We start from the raw sequence: 19,462 nt of genomic DNA on the forward strand, positions 1-19,462 counted from the left end.
ACAGAGAGAGAGAGAGAGAGAGAGAGAGAGAGAGAGAGAGAGAGAGAGAACGAGAGCGAGCTGGCTTCTGTCTGTACTGAGTTCCCACACTTTCTTTCACTGTTTACAGCCCACCTTCCTCCTTTGAATCTCCCCAGATTGAGTATCTGTGTCACCTGGGGCCACTTCTGACTCTCACCGCTCTCCTAGCTAGAAAAAGAGAAAGTCAGAAAATCCTTTCCACAGATGGATGCTGCACCCCCCAGCTGCACCCCAACACACCAAGCATTCCTAGGTATTAGGCTGACATCGGAACACAGGCGGCAGTGGGATCCAAGGGGAGCGCCTGTTTCTCAGGACGAGCCACATCTTGGTAGGCCTAGGTTGGAATGGGCAAGAGGGAAACCATAACTGGCCACCTACCTTGGGGGTGCCCGGAGCCATGGCATCCTTCAGAAGGGAATTTTTGCTGCCAAGAAAGAAAGAGAACAGGGTGACCCAACATCATCTTCTCAAGATTAGCAAGCTAAGCCCAAGAGAAGGCATGTGCAACCATGGCACAGTCTAGCCAGCTCGGTCTAGTTCCATCCAGTACACACAACCCAGTGGCCTAGGACCTAAATCAGCTTCTACCAGGTGCCAAGGTCCATGCTGGCCCCTGGGAGGGGACACAGGTGCCAGACCAAGTATGGGAAGAAAGGGGCTTTACCTAGAATCAGCCCTGAAGATGATTCTCTGTCCTGGGGGCTCCCTCCTCAGCACTCCCTGTTCTTAGCCTGCTCTTAGTTCCTACGGGATTGGGGTGATGGGGCTGACATGACTCTTGTCAATTCTTCCTCCAACACGCTGCAAACTGTGTTAGGCTAGGAATGATCTCCCCCTGATTCAATTTGTCAGCCCCAGGCCCTCCGGCATTGGGTGGCAGGCAGGAGGGAGCTGGGCCCTGAAATATGGTGGGCAGTTCAGAGCAGACGGGGGCTGGGGTGGGAGGTGATGGATGGGTTGTGGGGGAGGCAAGGACTGTGTTTAATAACAAAATTGGTATGCAAGGCCACATCCCACGCCAAGCATGAGTGATCCAGAGCCACAGAGTATTACAAATCCTGCTAAACAGATGCTGACAATGGAACAAGACGTATCAAATCAGATCCACTTCAGAAACATTAATATCCCTGTTCCTGCCCCTTCCTGCCCGCTGCCACCACTATAACTGCTGCATCTGTGCTCACACACGAGCACGTGTGCATCCACGGGCGCACATGTATGCACGCAAATACATGCACACAGAAGGGTTATTGATGCGTACACAGAGGCAGACATAGCCCATTTTCATAGGCACTCCGCACAGACACACATACAAAGTGCACATGTAGACTACATCCACAGACACATAGCCAGAAAGCATGAAAGGACACAGATACATTGAAAATAGAATACACGGAGCAGATATGGACTTAGTGAGTATATGCATAAGGAATATCTGCATATGTGCTCAGGCACCCATTAGGCCAGACAGAAACGCATGATGTGCAAGCAAAATCAAATGCAAACATGGCTAAAGTAGTGACTGTCAGTGGAATAAGGGATGTGTGCACTCCTGGGGACACTTGGCAATATCTGAATTACATATACGTACATATATACATATATACATATGCACCTAACATATGCTAGACAAATGTTTCACGACTAAGCTACATTCTAAGCCCCTAGAGATAGTATTGATTGATTTCTGATTGTTCGAACTGGGTGTGGAACGGGGGTTGCTACTGGCATCTAGTGGGTGGATGGTGTTTAACAACTTAGACTATCCCAGACAGCCCCCCTCACAGAGAATTATCGGACCCAAAATGTCAATAGTGCGGAGGTTGAGAAGCCCTGGTCTCAAGGCACATACACAGACCATCATTCTACCAATAGGCACATAGATGTGGGCAGTCACACCCAGAGACTCAGACATGCATACCGATGCTCGGGGCCACAGGGCCACTTCCAGAGACATGGTACAAATCCACAACAGCCATGCAGACTGGATGAAGAACCGTTCACGGACAAAAGTCCACGTGAACACATGCAGGGATAGACACCTCTAAAGCACTGCCACACCCAGACACACGCACACCTACAGATGTAGACACTTAAAGGATCACATGCACATGGCAGGGCGAAAGCCACCAGCCTGCACAGCACAAGGGCCATGTCTGAGAATCAGAATAGAGCCACCAGTCTGTCCCTGCAGCAGGAACAACACAGACTACAGAGGACTGGCAGCAAAGCTTCTCTCAGTTCCAGTGTGTTCACTAGTGGTCTATGACTGGCTCTGACGTAGGCACCGGGCATACAGAGGGGGAAGCTGAGGTTTGTCAGTCATAACTTTGATCATTTCTTAATTTCTTCATTCATTCAGTGAACACGCGTGAGCATCACCATCCTGCTTACAAAGTGAGCTGTCCGCTATCCACACTGTCACCATACTTGACCCTGGCTGGGATTTGGCTCTTATCTTAAGGTGAGATCAGAAACTGAAGAAATGAAGAACGTATTGTGTACTCACTGTATACAACAGAGACAGAGAGGCCTTGTGAATGTAATTTCACCCTAAACTTGACAAAGTTGACAGACAAGACCAAGTGACACCTTTGTGGTCACACAATCCATAGAGGGTTTGGAACTCCAGGGTTGTTTGTTTGTTTTGTTTTTTTGAATGCTCCCTCTCTAAAGTTATGTAGGCTCTAATGCATGCAGAACTTTGATGTACAACTTTGGGCAGGGTCTTGCCCGTCCTGGGCTCATCTCCTTTGCTGGTAAGTAGAATGGGGTCATTTGGGGTCAGGATGTCCAGCCTGTGCTCTGGCAAGCCCACCTTCTGTTCTTTGCAAAGCTATTTCCCTTGCTTACACAGGGCCAGCTCAGCCTCAGCCTCCTGCTCTGGCTCTGAGCAATATCCTCTCCTTCCCTTTCTTCTACGAACCCCTTTCACAGCAAGTTTTCTTGGCTTTCTGGAGCCTGGAGCCCGGGAGCCTGATGCGTGGCTTGCCTTGGAGGAAGAGAGGTCTAGGTCCTGAGCTGTAAGCAGCCCAGCTACCGCCCAGCTCAGCCCATCAGCTCTGCCTTCCCACCCCTCCCTGTTTCCACAGCCCGCCCCCAACAATTTCCTTCCCTGTTCAGTCACTCCCTGCCTAGTGATCCATGGGTTTTAAATTATAACTGGGACCCAGGAAACGCGTTCCTAAGTACAATATTCATGGGCTGGGCTGACACTTTTAATTAAGGTGATTTACACTGAATTATCCTTGGAAATAAAGAAATGGTGCACTGCCCGGGAATAAACCATCATCACCAGCCGCCTTTGTAAGTTACACTTCGTTTTAATCTATTTGGGGAATTGTTTATCTAGTTCATTACCCAACCAAACACCGAGGCCGGCCTTAAATAAGGCTTAAGTAGGGGTGGGGGCACTGCCATCTCTACACCCCGCCTCTCCTTAGGAGCTACCCAGTCTCCCTTTAGATGTTTTTCCAGCCTCTTTAAAGCACCTCCCAGAGGAGGCTGTTTCCCCGGCCCAGGGGCCAGCTTTTATAGGGGAGATGTCTGAGCTCAGGTCCTACCAGCTAAGCCTGTGAGTGTTCCATGCCCAGGGCTGTTTCTTCCTCTCTGAGACCACAGAGAGGTCTCAGAGCCCTGCCATCCTGAGCTCCCATTTATGTCCGTGTCTGTCTCTCTATACACACACATCTAGCCCCTAGCCGGAAGCCATCCTAGAGGTGCCTTAGCTCACCCAGAGCCCCACCTGTTGCTTCCTCTCTGACTGTGGACATTACCTCTAACACACTCCCAACCATTCAAATCCCAGTTCTTTCCTAGTAAGCACCCTAGGTAAGTCCTTTGGCTTCTCCTTCGTCTTAGTCCACTCTTCTGCATCCCCACTTTCAGTAGCTGTCCTTGCATGGGAGGAAGGCCCTTCTGACTCTGTGTTTGACCCAGAGTTATGCTTTGTTCTGAGTAGCCAAGCCCTTGGATATAAGGAGCCCTTGTTCAGTAAGGTTCTAGGAGGGGAGAGACAGACTCAGGGGAGGTGTAGGAGGGCTGTGGCAGGAACTTGGGAAAGGGTCGTGTTGAGCTGCTGAGAACTCTGCTTTTCCTGTGGGCACGTGGCTGCTCTTGGTACCTGGGAATGTTCACCTCTGGGAAGGTGGCTTCTTTCAGTGTGTGTGTGTGTGTGTGTGTGTGTGTGTGTGTACACACTGAGCCGTGTGGGAATGGAATGTTTGTACATTGTATACATGTGTGTCAAGCCTGTGTTTGTGAAAACCCAGCCTCCTTTGCATACGAGCTGTAAGGTCCTTGCTTCTTTTGTGAGCCCCCAGGTGTGCAGCAATAGCATACACAGGACCTGCCTAGGTTGTTGGGTAGTTGGAGGCAGAAGGCCGAAGAGCTCCATCTAGAAAGTTCCAGAAGTAGAACCACCTGGGAAGCTAGCCTGGCAGCAGCACCCACGGGCTCAGGGCAGGCGAGGCTGAGGAACAGACAAGAGAGGGAGGGCAAAGGAGGCAAGGGCAGGGTGATAAGGGGTAGTGGGGCAGGTTGAGAGATGAGGGGAGGAGCCAGCACAGAAAACAAAGAGAGAGGAGCCAGGAATTCGGCCTGGAGGAAGCAGAGGGCTGGAGAGCTGGGGAGGAGGGGACTTGGTCACAGGTCACCAATCCAGGAGGCTCACTTTCCGGCTCCTGCCTTGGGGGGCGGGGGGCGGGGTGGTGGTGGGTGGGAATCAGTTTCCTCATCGGTGAACCGGTCCTTCTGTTTAGGATACTGATGGTGGGAAGAAGGAATGTGGGTGGGGTGGATGGAGTGCAGGAGGAGCTCAGGTGCTTCCGTCTTTCCCCAACCTTCTTTGCCCATCCTCGGGCTCGTCCCAGAGTCAGCACCGGGCGGGGCAAGGGCAACCAGGCTGGGGACCCTCGCTCACGCTGCCCGTCAGCCCGGAGGGAGCTGACACGCTCCTTGGGAATTTATCACGCACCCAATTACAATGTTAATTGGCAAGTTCCTGAAATCAATTAATTCGCAAATTTTTTCCAATTAAAAATCCAGATAAATCACAGGGGCGGCGGCGGGGCCGGTCCAGCCTGCAGTCCGGTGGCCGCAGTGGCCGCGGGGAGGGGGCGCGCGTGGGGAGGGGGCGGCGGGTGCGGCTGCCCTTGAACGCCTTTGCCGGCCGGTCCGACTGTCAGCGCGCCGGGCGCGGCGGGGCCGAGACAGATAAAACCATCGACCCGTCGCCGCCAGCGCTTCGGCTTTATCGATCCGACGGGAATTTCACTTGCTGTGCAGATCCCGCTGTCCGGCTGTCAGACACCCGGTGGGGAGGAGGGCGTGCCAGGGGCGCAGGGCGTGCACGTGCTGAGGGCGGCGTGGGCATTAGGGGGTGCAGGAATAGGCCCGGACGTGAGCCGACAGCCGCGAGGTGTGGGTGCTCTGAGAAACGTGGATGATGAGGGATTTATGCAGGGTCACGAGCAGGGATAGAACGGAAAAGGCGAGGGAGATGGCCTGGGCGGTGCGGGCTGGGGCGGGGGTCCTCGACCAGGAGGCAAAAAGAACATTTCAGCGGGGCAGGCACACTGCCCAAACGCGCTCCGCAAGTCCCTGCGTTTTCTGTTCTTGGTTGAGGTCCTCTTCATTTGAAGCAAATTACCCAGAAATCCTGGTACAGCTTGCAAGCTGTTTCTTTCACTTTCTGCCCCTGACAGGTCAATCCCCCCCCCCCCCGCGGTGTGTGAGTGATGGGGGAGGGGAGGCGAAGAGCAGAGCGCTGGTGTCAAAACTGCTAGAGACAAACCTTATGTTTATTGCTAAGTGGGCAACCTTGGAGAAGTCACTTAACGTGGCTGTGCCTCTGTTTCCTCGTCTGTAAAATGGGAGTTTATAGCTATAGTCACACATCACAATTAGCAACGGTGTGGCTACATATCTGACAGTTGTACCGAGAGGTTACTTTGCCTAGTGGCAGTGTAGTTTAAGTACACTCTATGGTGCTCACATGATCAAAAAATGTCTAAGGATGCATTTCTTAGCACATATATCCATCATTAAGCAGTGCATGACCATCACATAGCTATGTGAAGAATAGCTCTTGTGAGATAGTGAATTTCCACGCGGTTCATTATTATTACCATACTATAGCTTCTGTGGGGCTTTTAAAGTGTGCCCACAGGTTCTTTGGATACTCTTGGCTTTAAGAATGAGAGCTTTTAAGCATACTTCTCCTCTCTTGAGTATGGGCTGGGCTGGACTGGAGAGATGGGTCAGCTAATGAAGGCTAGGCTCACAACCAAAAATATAGGAGTATGAGTTATGCTCGGTGATTTCCTCCCTCCCTCCCTCCCTCCCTCCCTTCCTTCCTTCCTTCCTTCCTTCCTTCCTTCCTTCCTTCCTTCCTCTGTCCCTCTCTCTAACCGGTTCTTCCTGCCTCTTTTCCTCTCTGCCTTCCTTTCTTCCTATCTAAAGATCTGGTCTCACTATGTAGCTCACTACGCAGCGCAGGCTGACCTCTAGTTTCAGGTCTTCCTGCCTCTGTCTCTGGAATTGCAGGTATGCACTGTCACACCCAGCATCGACCTAGGCCTAGCACCGTTTAGAGTAGTGGAGCTAGTGTGTAGACTTTAGGGGAAGGTACTGTGGCTTCCCCAGGTCTCTTTCTCGGGTCACATGCTGTGGGCAGTCAGACTGACTTGGGGAATCACAGCTGCCTTTGGAGAAACGCTGAGAAGCTCAGGTTTCCTGCTTACAGCTCATGGAAGCAAGCGATCTAGAAACACCCTGCAGTCCCATCAGACATCGGATGACTGCAGCCTTTGGTGACGTTCTTCTCTCTAGCCTCAGGAGAGAAGCAGAGCTAGAAGCCACAGCTCCTCAAGATATCACAGCTGTGTTGTTCTGGAACTGGTGACCCATAGAAATAGACAGGTTTTGTTTTTTCACTGTGTGTGTGGATCAGAAGGCAACTCCTCCTCCCACCTTTCTCTGGGTCCTGGGGGTGGAACTCAGGTCCTACAGCTTGTGTGGCTACAGCCTTTACCTGCTAAGTCTTCTCACTGATCCCAATACATGTCTTAAGCCATTAAGTTTTGGGGTGATTTGCCAATAGGTGACTAGTACTTCCTTCAAAACCCCTCCCTTAGGAAGCCGCCTTTGCTCTCATGGGTTTGGGGCCTCACACACCTCTGGTGTAGCAATCTCTATCCTCACCCACCCCCAATCCTTTCTTACACCAAGTTTTCCAGGACAGAGGACATTTTGGGACCACGGTGCATTGAATCGGGTCAGGTCTGGTGACTTGAAATGAGCAATAGGTAGGAATGGAGGGCTGTTCTCTGTGGGGCATGTGGTGGTTTCTAAGAATGGTAATGCCCTGTCTCTATCCCATGTGCTCTCTTAGAATGTCATCTAGCCACTTGTCCCATCAAAAGGGATACAGGTCCTCTCACCTAGAGTCTGAGTGGGTTCACAATGCCTTGATCAATGGAGTACTACAAGTGACACTAAGTGACTTCTAAGGCCAGGCTGGAGCTCAGCGGTGGAGAAAGGCTCTTTGATCTTTAGCTGCACACTCCCCTCAGTGTTCCATCTTGTTGACTAGAACATTTTGTTTTGGAGACCTAAACTGCCTAAGCTGTGAGAAATCAAAGTACCCCAAGGCTACCAAGTGATGAGGAGGCCCAGGCCACGGAAAGAAAACATATGCAAATGCTTTAGACCCAGCCCCATCTGCAGTGAGGTCTAGCCAGCAGCTATCACCAGACGGGTGAGGGAAGAGTCTCTAGATGGTCCCAGCTCCCAGCTGAGCATCCAACATCTGGAACAGGCACAGCCGACCCCTCGGTGCCCTGCTGGGATTCCTGACCCCAAAGATTGTGGAACAAAATGGAACAGTTGCTTCATACTGCTCAGACTAGAGGTAATTAGTGACGTCTCTCCTCTGGATAATCTGGGTCCTCCCCGAGGATCTAGAGAGAGTTCAGCCCCGTCCTCCCTCAGGCTAGGAGAAAGGAGGGCTGCGATGAGCTAGGGTAGAAACACACTTGAGAGCATTCCCAAGATCATTCCCTCTCAGCCCTTGAGGTTTATAAAGATGGTGCTGCTTTCTCTCCCCCCCCCGAGTAAGAGGTCTGGGTTGGGCCTCTGGTAGAGCTGCCAGGCCCTGTACCTGCTTTTATCCAGCCCCAAGGTCAAAGTTCTGGGCTTAGGGTAGTGGCTGGCTCCCCCCTGTTCAGCTTCTCTTATTCTGAGGCTGGAGCCTGAGGATTCACTTTCCCCCACCCCCACAAAGTCCCTCCAAATAAAGTGAGAAATGTCACTGGAAAACCCAGAACTGTCACAGGGGACTGGTTTCTCCCCCAGGGTCTCCCATGAGACCTAGCCACTAGCGGAGCCAGTGGACTCCCCCACAGGCAGGCAAGCTCCCTGTAGATGGCTTACCTGGCAGGCAGCTGGGCCAGCTGTTCCAGTTCCTGCTCCATATGTTCCTGCAACTCGCTGGGCCTCAGCAGAACTTGGCAGATGGGGCAGAGCGGGGCTTGGCTGTCAAACAACGCTACTGCTTTCTTCTTACCTGGCCAGGGAAGGAGAACAAACAGCGTGAGCAGAGCTAGCAGTAGAAGGGAATCCTGTATCCCAGGCCTTCAGCCCGAACCTTCTTCTGCCTTCTAGGGACTCTGGACCTGGGAGAGGGGTGAGGTATTCATTGGCAGCAGCAGAGGCCACAGCCATAAAGGATGCCTACTCAGCTGGCTGCTCCTCTAGGAAATCTATTGGGACACAATCAATGCTCTGTGCAATCAAGCCTTGATCATCCCGTCTCACACGTGTTTAATCATTCCATCACCCAGAATGCTGAGTGGCCCTTGTCTCTCTCTTTTTCCCATTGCTTTCATAGTTTCTAGATTTGGAGAAGGAAGAGATAGGAGAGTTCATTTCTACAGTCATTCAACAAACATTCCCTCTTTTTTTTTTCTTTCTGCCCCAGTACAAGCTCGAGGCAATGAGGGTCCCAGCATGGATTCCAGGTTCTGTTTTCGGCTTCTGCTTTCTTCCTTCGTGTGTTGAGTGAGCTTGTTCATCCCATGGTTACCATGGTTATAATGCCCACCTCCTATTTTCTGGACCTCTACCTGGCATTCCTCTGGGTCCCTATTAACCAATGTCTAATGGGCACCAATACCTCAATGTCTTCTAAGAATTTTAAACCCAGTAATTCAAATTTGAAATCTTGTCACTCCTTACCGACCTGCTACTCCTCCAGCTGTGCCCGTCTCTGGTAGGACGGCTTCGGCTTCATTCGTCTACTCACATATTCCAGTGGCCTTAGCCTTACTGTGTGCAAGCCTTGCTTGCCCGACTTCCCTTCCCACATTCACATAACTATCAAGTCCTGTCCATTCTGCTACTTCTATAGCATTTATTTTTTAAATATTTATGAGCCAGGTGTGGTGGGTGGCACACACTTGGGAGGCAGAGGCAGTCGGGTCTCTGAGTTCAAGGCCAGTCCGGTCTACAAAGTGAGTTTCAAGACAGCCAGGGCTCCACAGAGGATCTGTCTCTCAAAATAAAATAATAAAAAGCACTTATATATGTGTGTATTTATGTATGACTGTGTGAGTGTGGACATGTGTGTACCCAAGTGCACATGTGGAAGTGGGAGGACAACTTTAGGAATTCCACTTTTTGAGGCAAGATCTTTCTTCTTTTTTGTCATTTTTACCTTTTCTTTATTACTTTTTTTTTGTTTTTTGTTTTTTTGTTTTTTTGTTTTGTTTTGTTTTTCGAGACAGGGTTTCTCTGTAGCCCTGGCTATCCTGGAACTCACTTTGTAGACCAGACTGGCCTCGAACTCAGAAATCTCTGGACCTTCGGAAGAGCAGTCGGTGCTCTTACTCACTGAGCCATCTCACCAGCCCCGTTTATTACATTTTATTAATTTTTATATGTATGAGTGTGTTCACAAGTGTGTATGTGTACCACATGCATGTCCAGTGCCCACAGAAGATAGGAAGGGCACTGGATTCCCTGGGCTGGAGTTAGAGGTGCTTGGTAAGCTTCTGTGTGGGTGCTGGGAATCGAACCTGGATCCTTTGCAAGATAACAAATATTCTTAGCCTCTGAGCTGTCTCTCCAGCCCCAAGCGCATCTCTTCTTGTTTCTATGGCTGAGCTGTGTATTCTAGGCTATCTGGCTCCCAAGATTCCAGCTAATTCTCTTGTCTTTCCCTCCCATCTTGCTCTAGGAATGTGGGGGTTACAGACATGACCTACTGCATTTGGCTTTGACATGAGTCCCAGGGACTGAACTCAGGTCATCAGGCTTAGACAGCAAGAACTTTGACCTGCTGGGGCTTCTCCCTGACTTCTTCTATGCTCTTAAAATTCACATTCTCCCTATTGAGGTCTCACTACTTAAAATATCTTTTTTGAGTTTTTTTTCCTGTCTTTTGGTTTTTTGGGTTTTTGTTGTTGTTGTTTGTTTGTTTTGGTATGTATCTATACACCATGTTTTGGCCTCAATGTTTGTCTGCACTCTGTGTGCAGTTCCCTTGGGTGCCAGAAGAGGGCATCAGATTCCCCTGGGGCTGGAATTACATAGATGGATGTGTGTTTGTTTCTATGTGTGGAATTGAACTTCTCCCTGCTGAGCCACCTCTCCAGTCCTAGTAGGTCTCACTACTTCTCCTGGGTAACCTCACAGGTCTCTTGTCAATCTCGCCGATTCTGATTCTGAGTTTTCTCTTCCTAGATTCTCCTTCATCCCTGTAATCCCAGCAACTGAAGAGAGCAGGAGGACTGCTGGGAGGCCAACGTGCACTACACAGTGAGTTCCAGGCCAGTCTGGGCTACAGAGTAAAACCCTGACTCAAAAAAGGAAAGAAAGAAAGAAAAGAACAGAAAAGAAAAGAACCAACCAACCAACATTTCTCCAATACATATGCTCTTGGAGGGCTGGTGGGCAGCTAGAACTGTTTCCAGTCTGGCACTAAAGTGACCAGGACAAGGTTGCCTTGTTCATCCTCCTTTGACTCACAAGTCCCCTCTTTTCTCACACCCAGTGCTCCCAGTGTGCTTACAGGAAATATCCCTAACTCTGACTGCTAATGGAGACCATGACTGTAGGGAAACATTCTTTTTTTTGTACAATACTAGAGGCAGAAGCACCTCTGGTGCCCGGAAAAGGTCCCAATCAGCTCCCAATCAGCTTTCAGACATAACGACCAAGTCAGTGATGACTAAGGTCGATGGGGAAGCAGGACTACCAGGTTAGATGTAGATTGCCTGGTGAAATTTTATTTTAGATACACAATGAGTTCTTGAAAAAAAGTATAATTATGTATGTCCTAAATAGTAAAATGAATATATTGATACTCAAGATCATTGACTTTTCTAAAATCACGTTTACCTGGGTATCTAACAGTTTTATTTGCTAAATCTGGCAACCCTCTGCCTGAGGGAACTCCCAGGTCAGCCTGGGCATGGGAGGCTACGTCCCCTTGACACAGACTGAGAAAGACTATGGTATGGCTCCCTGGATGAGTAATCTGCATTGAGTAATCTGCAGGCTCTGAGGACAGAGCAATTCAGTGTGTGTGTGTGTGTATGTGTGTGTGTGTGTTCTGAGGAGTGGGAAAAGAGAAGCCTTAACCAAAGCCATGTACTTGAAACATCATGGCCTTCACTGAGCTGGGATATCAGCTGTGAAGGCTTCCAGTGTTCCTGGATTGGGTAGGAGGGACTCCGGCCTGTTTGGCTAGGCCTTTAAGGAAGGAAAGTACTCTTACTGTGTGTGGCCCCACTGTGTGCCACCTGCCTTGGTATCTGTGCCTCCAGTGTTTACATGACAGACAGAAGGCAGTGCTAAGTAAAAGAGGCAGATATAGATGGCCCTGCTTTACGAGGGCTCTGGTCTCAGTTCTGTCTCTCAAGCAGCCTCAGACATAGGTGAGGCCCTATCTTCAACAGATGGGGAAATGGAGGCTCAGAATTAGATAGAGACTTTGACTTTGGCGTTTGGTCTTGGGCTTTATTTACTTATTCAATAGACATTTATAGAGCAATTATTTCTATTTCAGTAATGTTCTAGGGAAAACTGGAACTCAGCGCTAAGTAAAACAGAGTCTTGATTTCCAGGAGATGTGGGTGAGACCTAGGAGGGAGGCAGGAGCTCTGAGGAGTCTGTGAGAGGGCTGGAGGAACAGGAATGGGGTGCAAAGGGAAGCAGGAAGGAGGAGGAGGAAAGGAGACAGGGTAGTTTACACAGACAACTAGCTAGGATCTGGGGTGTAGAGGGGGAAGTGATGAGAGAGAGCCAGAAATGCCAAGAGCAGAAATGCCAGGGCTCAACCCTTTTATGGCTGCAACACCAAGTTCAGTTCTTTGGGTTTTCTAGAGTCCAGATCCTGTTCTGCATTTGGGGTCCAAGGTCAGCATCCTCTCTCTGTCTCTCTCTCTCTCTCTTTGTCTGTCTCTCTGTCTCTGTCTCTGTCTCTGTCTCTGTCTCTCTCTCTCTCTCTCTCACACACACACACACACACACACACTCATTCTCTTGCTTTCCTGACAGGTGCTTTTCTCAGCTCAACCTCCTGTTTCCTTACTGGGGACAACCAACTTTTTTTTTTTTCTCTCTCCCAGCTTAGGGAAGAGCCCTACAGGAAAGAGCTGGGGTCAACTTGCAGTCTATGCCCTCAATCTCACCTTTATTTCTCAAGGGTTAGAGTGGCAGGTGTCAGCACGGTCATGTGCCCCCCCTCCCCCTCCCCCGCTGTGTTCCCTATAATTTTATATTGAGACCTGTGGTCATGACGTGGATTTTACTGCACTAACGACATGGCCTGCCCAGGTTTAATGACAAAATCCATACTCTGGCCCTGGGCCTGCTCCTCGTTTGCATAATTCCCAGAATACAGCTCCCTGAAGCTTTTGACCTGGGCCATTACAGTGGCCATAAAATGGGCTATAAAACCACTGGGGATGGCCAAGGGGAGGGGCCTATGGTCTTGCTGGGGTGGGAGTGAGGCCTGCATCTCCAGCCACCCCCAACCTGTCCTAGGCTCAGATAGAGTCATCCTCTGGTTCTTCCTTTCCATGGTTCCCAGAATCAGGGAGTCCATTTCAGGCTGGTGAGTGAGGCATCCCAGGACAGGTCTTCATGGCTCACTCATGACACAGACACAGCCTGTCAAGGGACACTGGCTCCTTGAGTAGTCCTCCTCCAGACCTTGACAGATCTTCCCAAGAGCCAACAGCCAGACAAGGCTTTTTGCCACAAGTTGGGGCCGGGTTTCCAGCTCAGTTTGAATCCTAGCCTTCTAGGAGGCCTGGCTTCCTGGGAGGTCAAGAGCCAAGCTGAGCACAGTGGGGAGCCGCGGTGAACAAGAGGGGTGGGGACAGGGACTGGGCTGAGCTGTCAGTGCTAAAGATGATGAATGTGGGAGGTGAGGCGGGAGGCCCGGTGTTATCGGCAGCGGATGGCGGGTGTGAGCGCTCCCCGCTTCTGCTAATCCCCGGGCGCTGCCTCAGCCCTTGCACTGATAACGAGGAAATGGGACTGACAACAATTTTTAGCTGAGAGATTCTTCACCAAAATGCCAGGCGGCCGGAGGTCTGACAGCGCCTGATTGAGTATGTGAGTGTGTGGGGGGAACGCCCGCTGCCCCCTCTCCTCCCATGCAAAGATGGATCGCTCATTCCGCCTCCCGTCCACATTCATTACCGACTCCCTCCCCACCACCCCTGCCACAGTAAGGCCTGCCACCTCCACATCTCTGCCTGCCATAGGTGTCTTCCAAGCAGGAGGAGGGCAGAGAGGGAGGAGCCCCAGAGCTTCACACTGGGCAACTCCAAGGGACCTGAGTCAGTCCGGTCCAACTAAGGAGGCTCCCTAGTTGTGTGACCTGTGACCGCCAGAGCGGTCCCTTGTTCAGCGGCTAGACTAACTTGGGGCTTCAACGGAAGCCTCTAAGAAGATTGTTGATTAGGTTGAGATAAGAGGTTAAACCTGGGCAGCACTTGTGCGGCCCATTCCTCCAGCCTCCCATCACGCACCAAGTGTGAGGTGGGGGGGTGGGGGGTCGGGTGGAGGCTAGACCAGCCCTCTGCTGCCCCCCTCTGTTGGAAATTCCTGACCACTGGGGGCAGCCTGCTCTTGGGAGGTCTGGTGAAAACTGCTCCTAGTCCTTAACCATGTGGCCCCTCTGGTTGCTTTTTCCCAGTTCTGTAGCCAAAGGGTTCCCTTCTCTCTCTTTATTTGTCCAAGCAGAAATTCCCATCTTTGCTCATCTTTACCAGCCTTGCCAAATCCCCAAAGGTGCAGACATTATCCTGGAGACAAGAGCTTTTTCTGACTCTAGTCGAGTTGGCCTGACCTGTACTATGAATCGGAGGCAGGAGGATTGGTATGATCTAAATAGTGAGTTCCAGGGCAGCCTAAGGTGCAGTGTGAGATCTTGTCAGAAGAAGGAGAAGGAGAAGGAGGAGAAGGAGAAGGAGAAGGAGAAGGAGGAGAAGGAGAAGGAGAAGGAGAAGGAGAAGGAGAAGGAGAAGGAGAAGGAGAAGGAGAAGGAGAAGGAGAAGGAGAAGGAGAAGGAGAAGGAGANGAGAAGGAGAAGGAGAAGGAGAAGGAGAAGGAGAAGGAGAAGGAGAAGGAGAAGGAGAAGGAGAAGGAGAAGGAGAAGGAGAAGGAGAAGGAGACAGAGGAGAAGTGTAAGTTGCTGGCCTAGGACAGGAAACATTAAATGAGGGTGAGGGTGATTATAATGACAGATGACAACGAGGCAAGATCTCTGGTAGCCCAGGCTAGCTTTAAACATATTGCAAATTGAGGGCAACCTTGAACCTCTGAATGCTGGGATTACAGGCAAACAGCACGAAACTCAATAGATGTTGTGTTAGGGAATCAAACCCAGGACTTTGGGCAAGCTTGACAAGACTCACCTGACCACATCCCCCACCTGACATTGGGGCTCTTAGGACTCTCAGGCACACGTGTGTCCTGCTGTTCCTCTCCCTGCTACATCCTCCTAAGAAGTGCTTCCATTTCCTAGTGACTGAGACACAGAACAGAGTAACAAGTAAAATTCTAAGAGCTGCCTCTTCCTAACTGTGCTGTATTTGGGCCAATCACCTGATCATTTGGGCTTAGTTTTTCCTTGTGTGAACTGGCAACAGTATCTAAGGTCTAGGATGTCTGTGAGGATGCAATGAATTGAGGATGTACAAGTCAGACTCACAGACGTCACCTGCGCCCAGCCTTCACCTGTCTTCCCACTGGGATTGACTGAGTTCAATGACCCTTGGGCAGGCAGCCGGCCTTGCCCTTCAAGCTCCTATGGAATTTCTCCTACTCGTCCATACCCATATACCTGCTTATTGGTTTATGGATCAGGCTACGCAGGAGAGTTCAGTTTGGAATGTATTTTCTTGGAGGAACTGTGAGATGCTCAGTGATAGGTTTAGGAGACCCTGATCCCAGGGAAGAACTGAAATTCATCACTGTGGGCTCTGTGCCTAGATCATAGTCCAGCCTAGGGTAGACAACCAAGAGCGACCTATCGCATAAAAGGATGAAGAACAGTGAGATCATCTAGGAGAGCACACACTAAGAGGAGTCTGGAAGAGAACCTCAGTTGACTCTCACAGGTGACGGACATTTAAGGCATCAAGGTCTGCAAAGGAATGGTAAAGAGGAAGAACGAAAATCAAGAAGTTCCACAGAGCAAGGGATGCCGTCCACACACCGCAATGTGCTAAGAGGTCAAGACATCAGCCAGGAAGTGTCCCAGCCACTCATCCTACCTGAGCACACCATCTCCCTTTCACTTCATCCATCCATCATGGACCCAAGCCACCTAATCAGTGGTCCTCTCTGCTCCTCCCACTTACCCTTTCTTCCTTCTCGTCTTTCTGGGAGCCCTCTGATCGGTGACTCTGCTGAGCACGGGACAGGAAGAGTTAATGTGCTGACAGACGGCATTTTTTACCTTCAGTCAATATGAACAAGGCCCCAAGACTATGATTCCAAACATCTGGATTTCATCAATATGTGATCTGTCATCGTATATTGGCATTCCCCAGTCCCCGAGCCAGAGCAATGCGGCTGGTTTTATTAATACGTCAAATACATTATCCGTGTAATACACTTGTCTGGCTGGGGCCTCCCGCTGGGGCGGGGCGGCGGATTTGAATGTATGATGAATCAGTTTGCATTACATGTTCGTAAGTCATCATTTGTCAGGATTAATAGGCATCCCTGGTTGAGGAGGTGGGGGTAGGGCAGGCAGCGAGAGATGTGTATTTAGCTGTGGCCCATACTTATCTGCAGGTGCCCAAGGGTGCCCTGAAAACAGCTGTGCACCCACTTACCCAGACCCCAGGGTAGCAGCTGGCACTCACAGGACAGAAGTGACATTTTCAGCTGTCCCAGTGTCACTTGGAACCAAATAAGCCTATTTGTCTCTGCTTCAGGCTTGCCAAACAACCAAGAAGATGTAGCAAGTCCCGTTTCCATAAGCCAGAGTCTCTTACTCGTCCCTTAGGTCTCAGCCTAGAAGTCTTTCTCCCAGGCAGGCTTCCCTCACTCCCCCAGACCACATCAGGCGTCTCCTCTGTGTTCCCAGAGTGTTGCTACTTTTCCAGCACGTGTGCTGTTTGTTGCCTGTTCTGTGTTACCATCTTCAGAATGTGACTTTCCTGAGGGCAAAAAAAAAAAAAAAAATAGCATGGCCACTGCTACAGCCTCGGCATCTGACGGAGGGCAGGGTGCCAAGTAAAAGTGATAGTGAGGGGGAGAAATCAATATGTATTCTTGAATTAACAAATAAAGGATTACCGACCTTGCCAAATCCCTAGAGATGCAGACATTACCCTGGAGACAACGGCTTTCTCTGACGCTTGTCTAGTCTGGTCAGTCTTTTATTCATGTTCTTCCTTATCTAGTCCCCCTCTTCCCACAAGGCACACACACACCCCTCTGCATAGCGACTGGTTCCATAGGCCACTGTTTACCTGGGTCTAATACACAAGAATGACAATTCAAGCTCACACGCCCTTGCTGTCCTCCTCCTCCCTCTTTTCTGCCTGCAGATGCTTGGATTGGCATTCACTACTCATTCTCTGTGGTCTCCTTTGAGCTCCAGGCACAGGGGCCTGGCTGGTGTCCTGACTCCTATCGTGATGGATGCTAGTAACTATGTCTAGCAATACAGTGTGTGTGTGTGCGTGTGTGTGTGCCATGGTTCTCACACTGAGCCATGCTAGACTCCTGGGTGGCCAAACATCTGCAGGGCTGCCAGGTGGAGGGCAGCCTGTGGAAAGGTTTAGGCTCAGATTTAGGCTCAAGCTGGAGCAAAAGGCTCCGGGCCAAAGCACAATTAAATTCACTGAGTCCTGGTCATGGAACCTGAAGCCTTGGGTCCATGATCCTTTGCTGGAGCCAAGCACATCAACTATCAACTAATCTGTTGGGGACTGGTGGTGCTTCAGGGGCCACAGCTATTTCACATTCCCAACCATGGATCATAACCATAGCCCTTTTTCCATCTGTAGAATTACAATTCACGCCCCGCCTCCTTTCACTAGTAACTTCCAGATAGTTCCTGTGTTCAGATGGAGCACTGGTGCTTGGGGCAGGTGGAGCCTCCCAGTGGTCCCTGGGATTAGGCTCTACAAACTGCAGGAAGAGGCAGGATTCAGGAAATCATCCACCTATGAACAATGCACACATACCATCTCAGATGTCTGCACAGACAAGTGCTTCCACAAGAGTGGGCACGGGGACTCATGGGCTCGAGCGCGGGCGCGCACACACACACCCCAAAGCCCATATTCAAGTGCAGCTTGATTATCCCGGACCATTCTTCCCAGCCTGTGGATCGGTGCCTTCCCTGTCAACAGCTCAAATGCTAAGACTGTACTGTTTCAAGAAACAAAACTTCAAGTGTGTTTTACTCGCTGCTGGCTCTGGCTCTGGGCTTATAAAAATAAAATGGGAGCCTCCACAGCTGTGGGCTATAAATCCTGAATGGTCGAGGGAGGCAGAGTTACCTGCATCCTAGGCAGATGGGTGGAGTGCCCGCGATGATGGCAAGTGCTTGTGTGTCTGGACCCACAGCGGGCCAGATGCTTAGCCCCAGGCATTGCCTGTTGGCCCAGCCCAGGCTGGCTGCTTCTCACAGACCTGTGCAATCAAAAGAGGTAGATCCCTAGGGAAAACGTAAGGGGACGACGGGGTAGAGGAAGAGAAGCCAGGGGTGGGGCTGAGGGGGAGGGAGCAAGGCAGCCACGCGCGCCCGCGGCTGAGGCTAAGGGGGCCCTCGCATCTGGAGATCAATTAGCATCAATTACTGACTTCATTTAATTGTCGTCCAAGATGAATTTGTCATTTTTAGCTGGGAATTAATGGGAGACCTTCACCTCTCCCTGGCAGCAGCAGAGGAGCCAACAACGGTCACCTCAGCCTCTGAGAAGCTCAGCATACAGTTTAGGGCAGGGGCAGGCAGCTGGTGGGGCTTCAGTTCCTGGGCAAGCTCGAGCCTGGCCTTCTAGAGCCCAGGGCCAAGGTGGAGGCCTTAGGTCCTGGGTAGCCGTCCTTTGCTGCCTCTGGCTTCAGCTAGAAATTAATTTGCTGGGCCGAGCATGTTTACCTTTTTCCAGCAAAGGCGAGTCGGTAAACAGCAGCCCGGCGGCTGAAATTGAATTGATAACTGCATCAACGTGCCAGATAACGCCTAAAATAATACGCCGATAAGGAAATTCGATTTGATTTGCTGCTGCGCATCAGATTGGCCCCATCTGTAGCTGCCTGTAATCATTTTCAATTGCGTTGGGAAACCTTATTTGTCCTTAAATATTTCTGTCATTTTTCATTGCTGGCGACAGATCCTTAGGCAGGTGGCAGGGGTGCACTGCTTCTGTGGGCGCAGGGCGGCGGCCCAAGGAGGAGGGGTGGTGGGACCAGGAGGGAAAGAGGCAGGGAGCAGGCAGCCGGGCGGTGACAGCTGTTCCTCCAATCAATCACGCTGTCGACAGGGAGGGACGACTGGCTGGCAGAAATTGAGTTTGCCTCACAGGGGACGATTGAGCAAATTAATAGCCCATTAGCCAAGCGGTGACCTGAGAAATGAAGGTGCAGGGGTTCCTGCTCACTCAGGCCGGCTGGGGTGGGGCAGGGCAGGGGAAGGGTCCAGGGAGGGGACCACCAGGGAGGGTGTGAGGAGGAGAGATGGAGAGATGAACGCGAGCAGGCGAGCGCGGTGGAGGTGGTGGTGGGCTCGAATGGAGAGGAGATGATGCAGGAGGAAAACATGAAGATAGAGGCACAGGCAGTCCCAGGAGTGATGCTCCGGGCCGAAGGGGAGGGGCGCTGGCTGAGTTCTCCACCACCTTCTCATGAGGGCACACCAATGAAATCCTCTCCACCCTCAATTCTGGAGACTCCCTTT

At 50.9% G+C, this 19,462-nt stretch overlaps 1 protein-coding gene across 2 annotated transcripts in view; it reads right to left on the reverse strand.

Annotated features, from left to right (window-relative positions):
* Positions 1-19,462, reverse strand: part of Rnf220 (ring finger protein 220) — a 219,616-nt gene that overhangs the window by 27,630 nt on the left and 172,524 nt on the right. For both annotated transcript variants that reach the window (XM_029476301.1, XM_021159692.2), the window contains exons 2-3: positions 8,458-8,590; positions 403-448 (exon numbers count right to left, since the gene is read on the reverse strand). In XM_029476301.1, the coding sequence (XP_029332161.1) occupies positions 403-448; positions 8,458-8,590 (179 nt within the window). The remainder of the gene's footprint in view (positions 1-402; positions 449-8,457; positions 8,591-19,462) is intronic.

The sequence above is a fragment of the Mus caroli genome, chromosome 4 (genome assembly GCF_900094665.2).
Source record: "Mus caroli chromosome 4, CAROLI_EIJ_v1.1, whole genome shotgun sequence".
NCBI classification, from domain to species: Eukaryota; Metazoa; Chordata; class Mammalia; order Rodentia; family Muridae; genus Mus; species Mus caroli.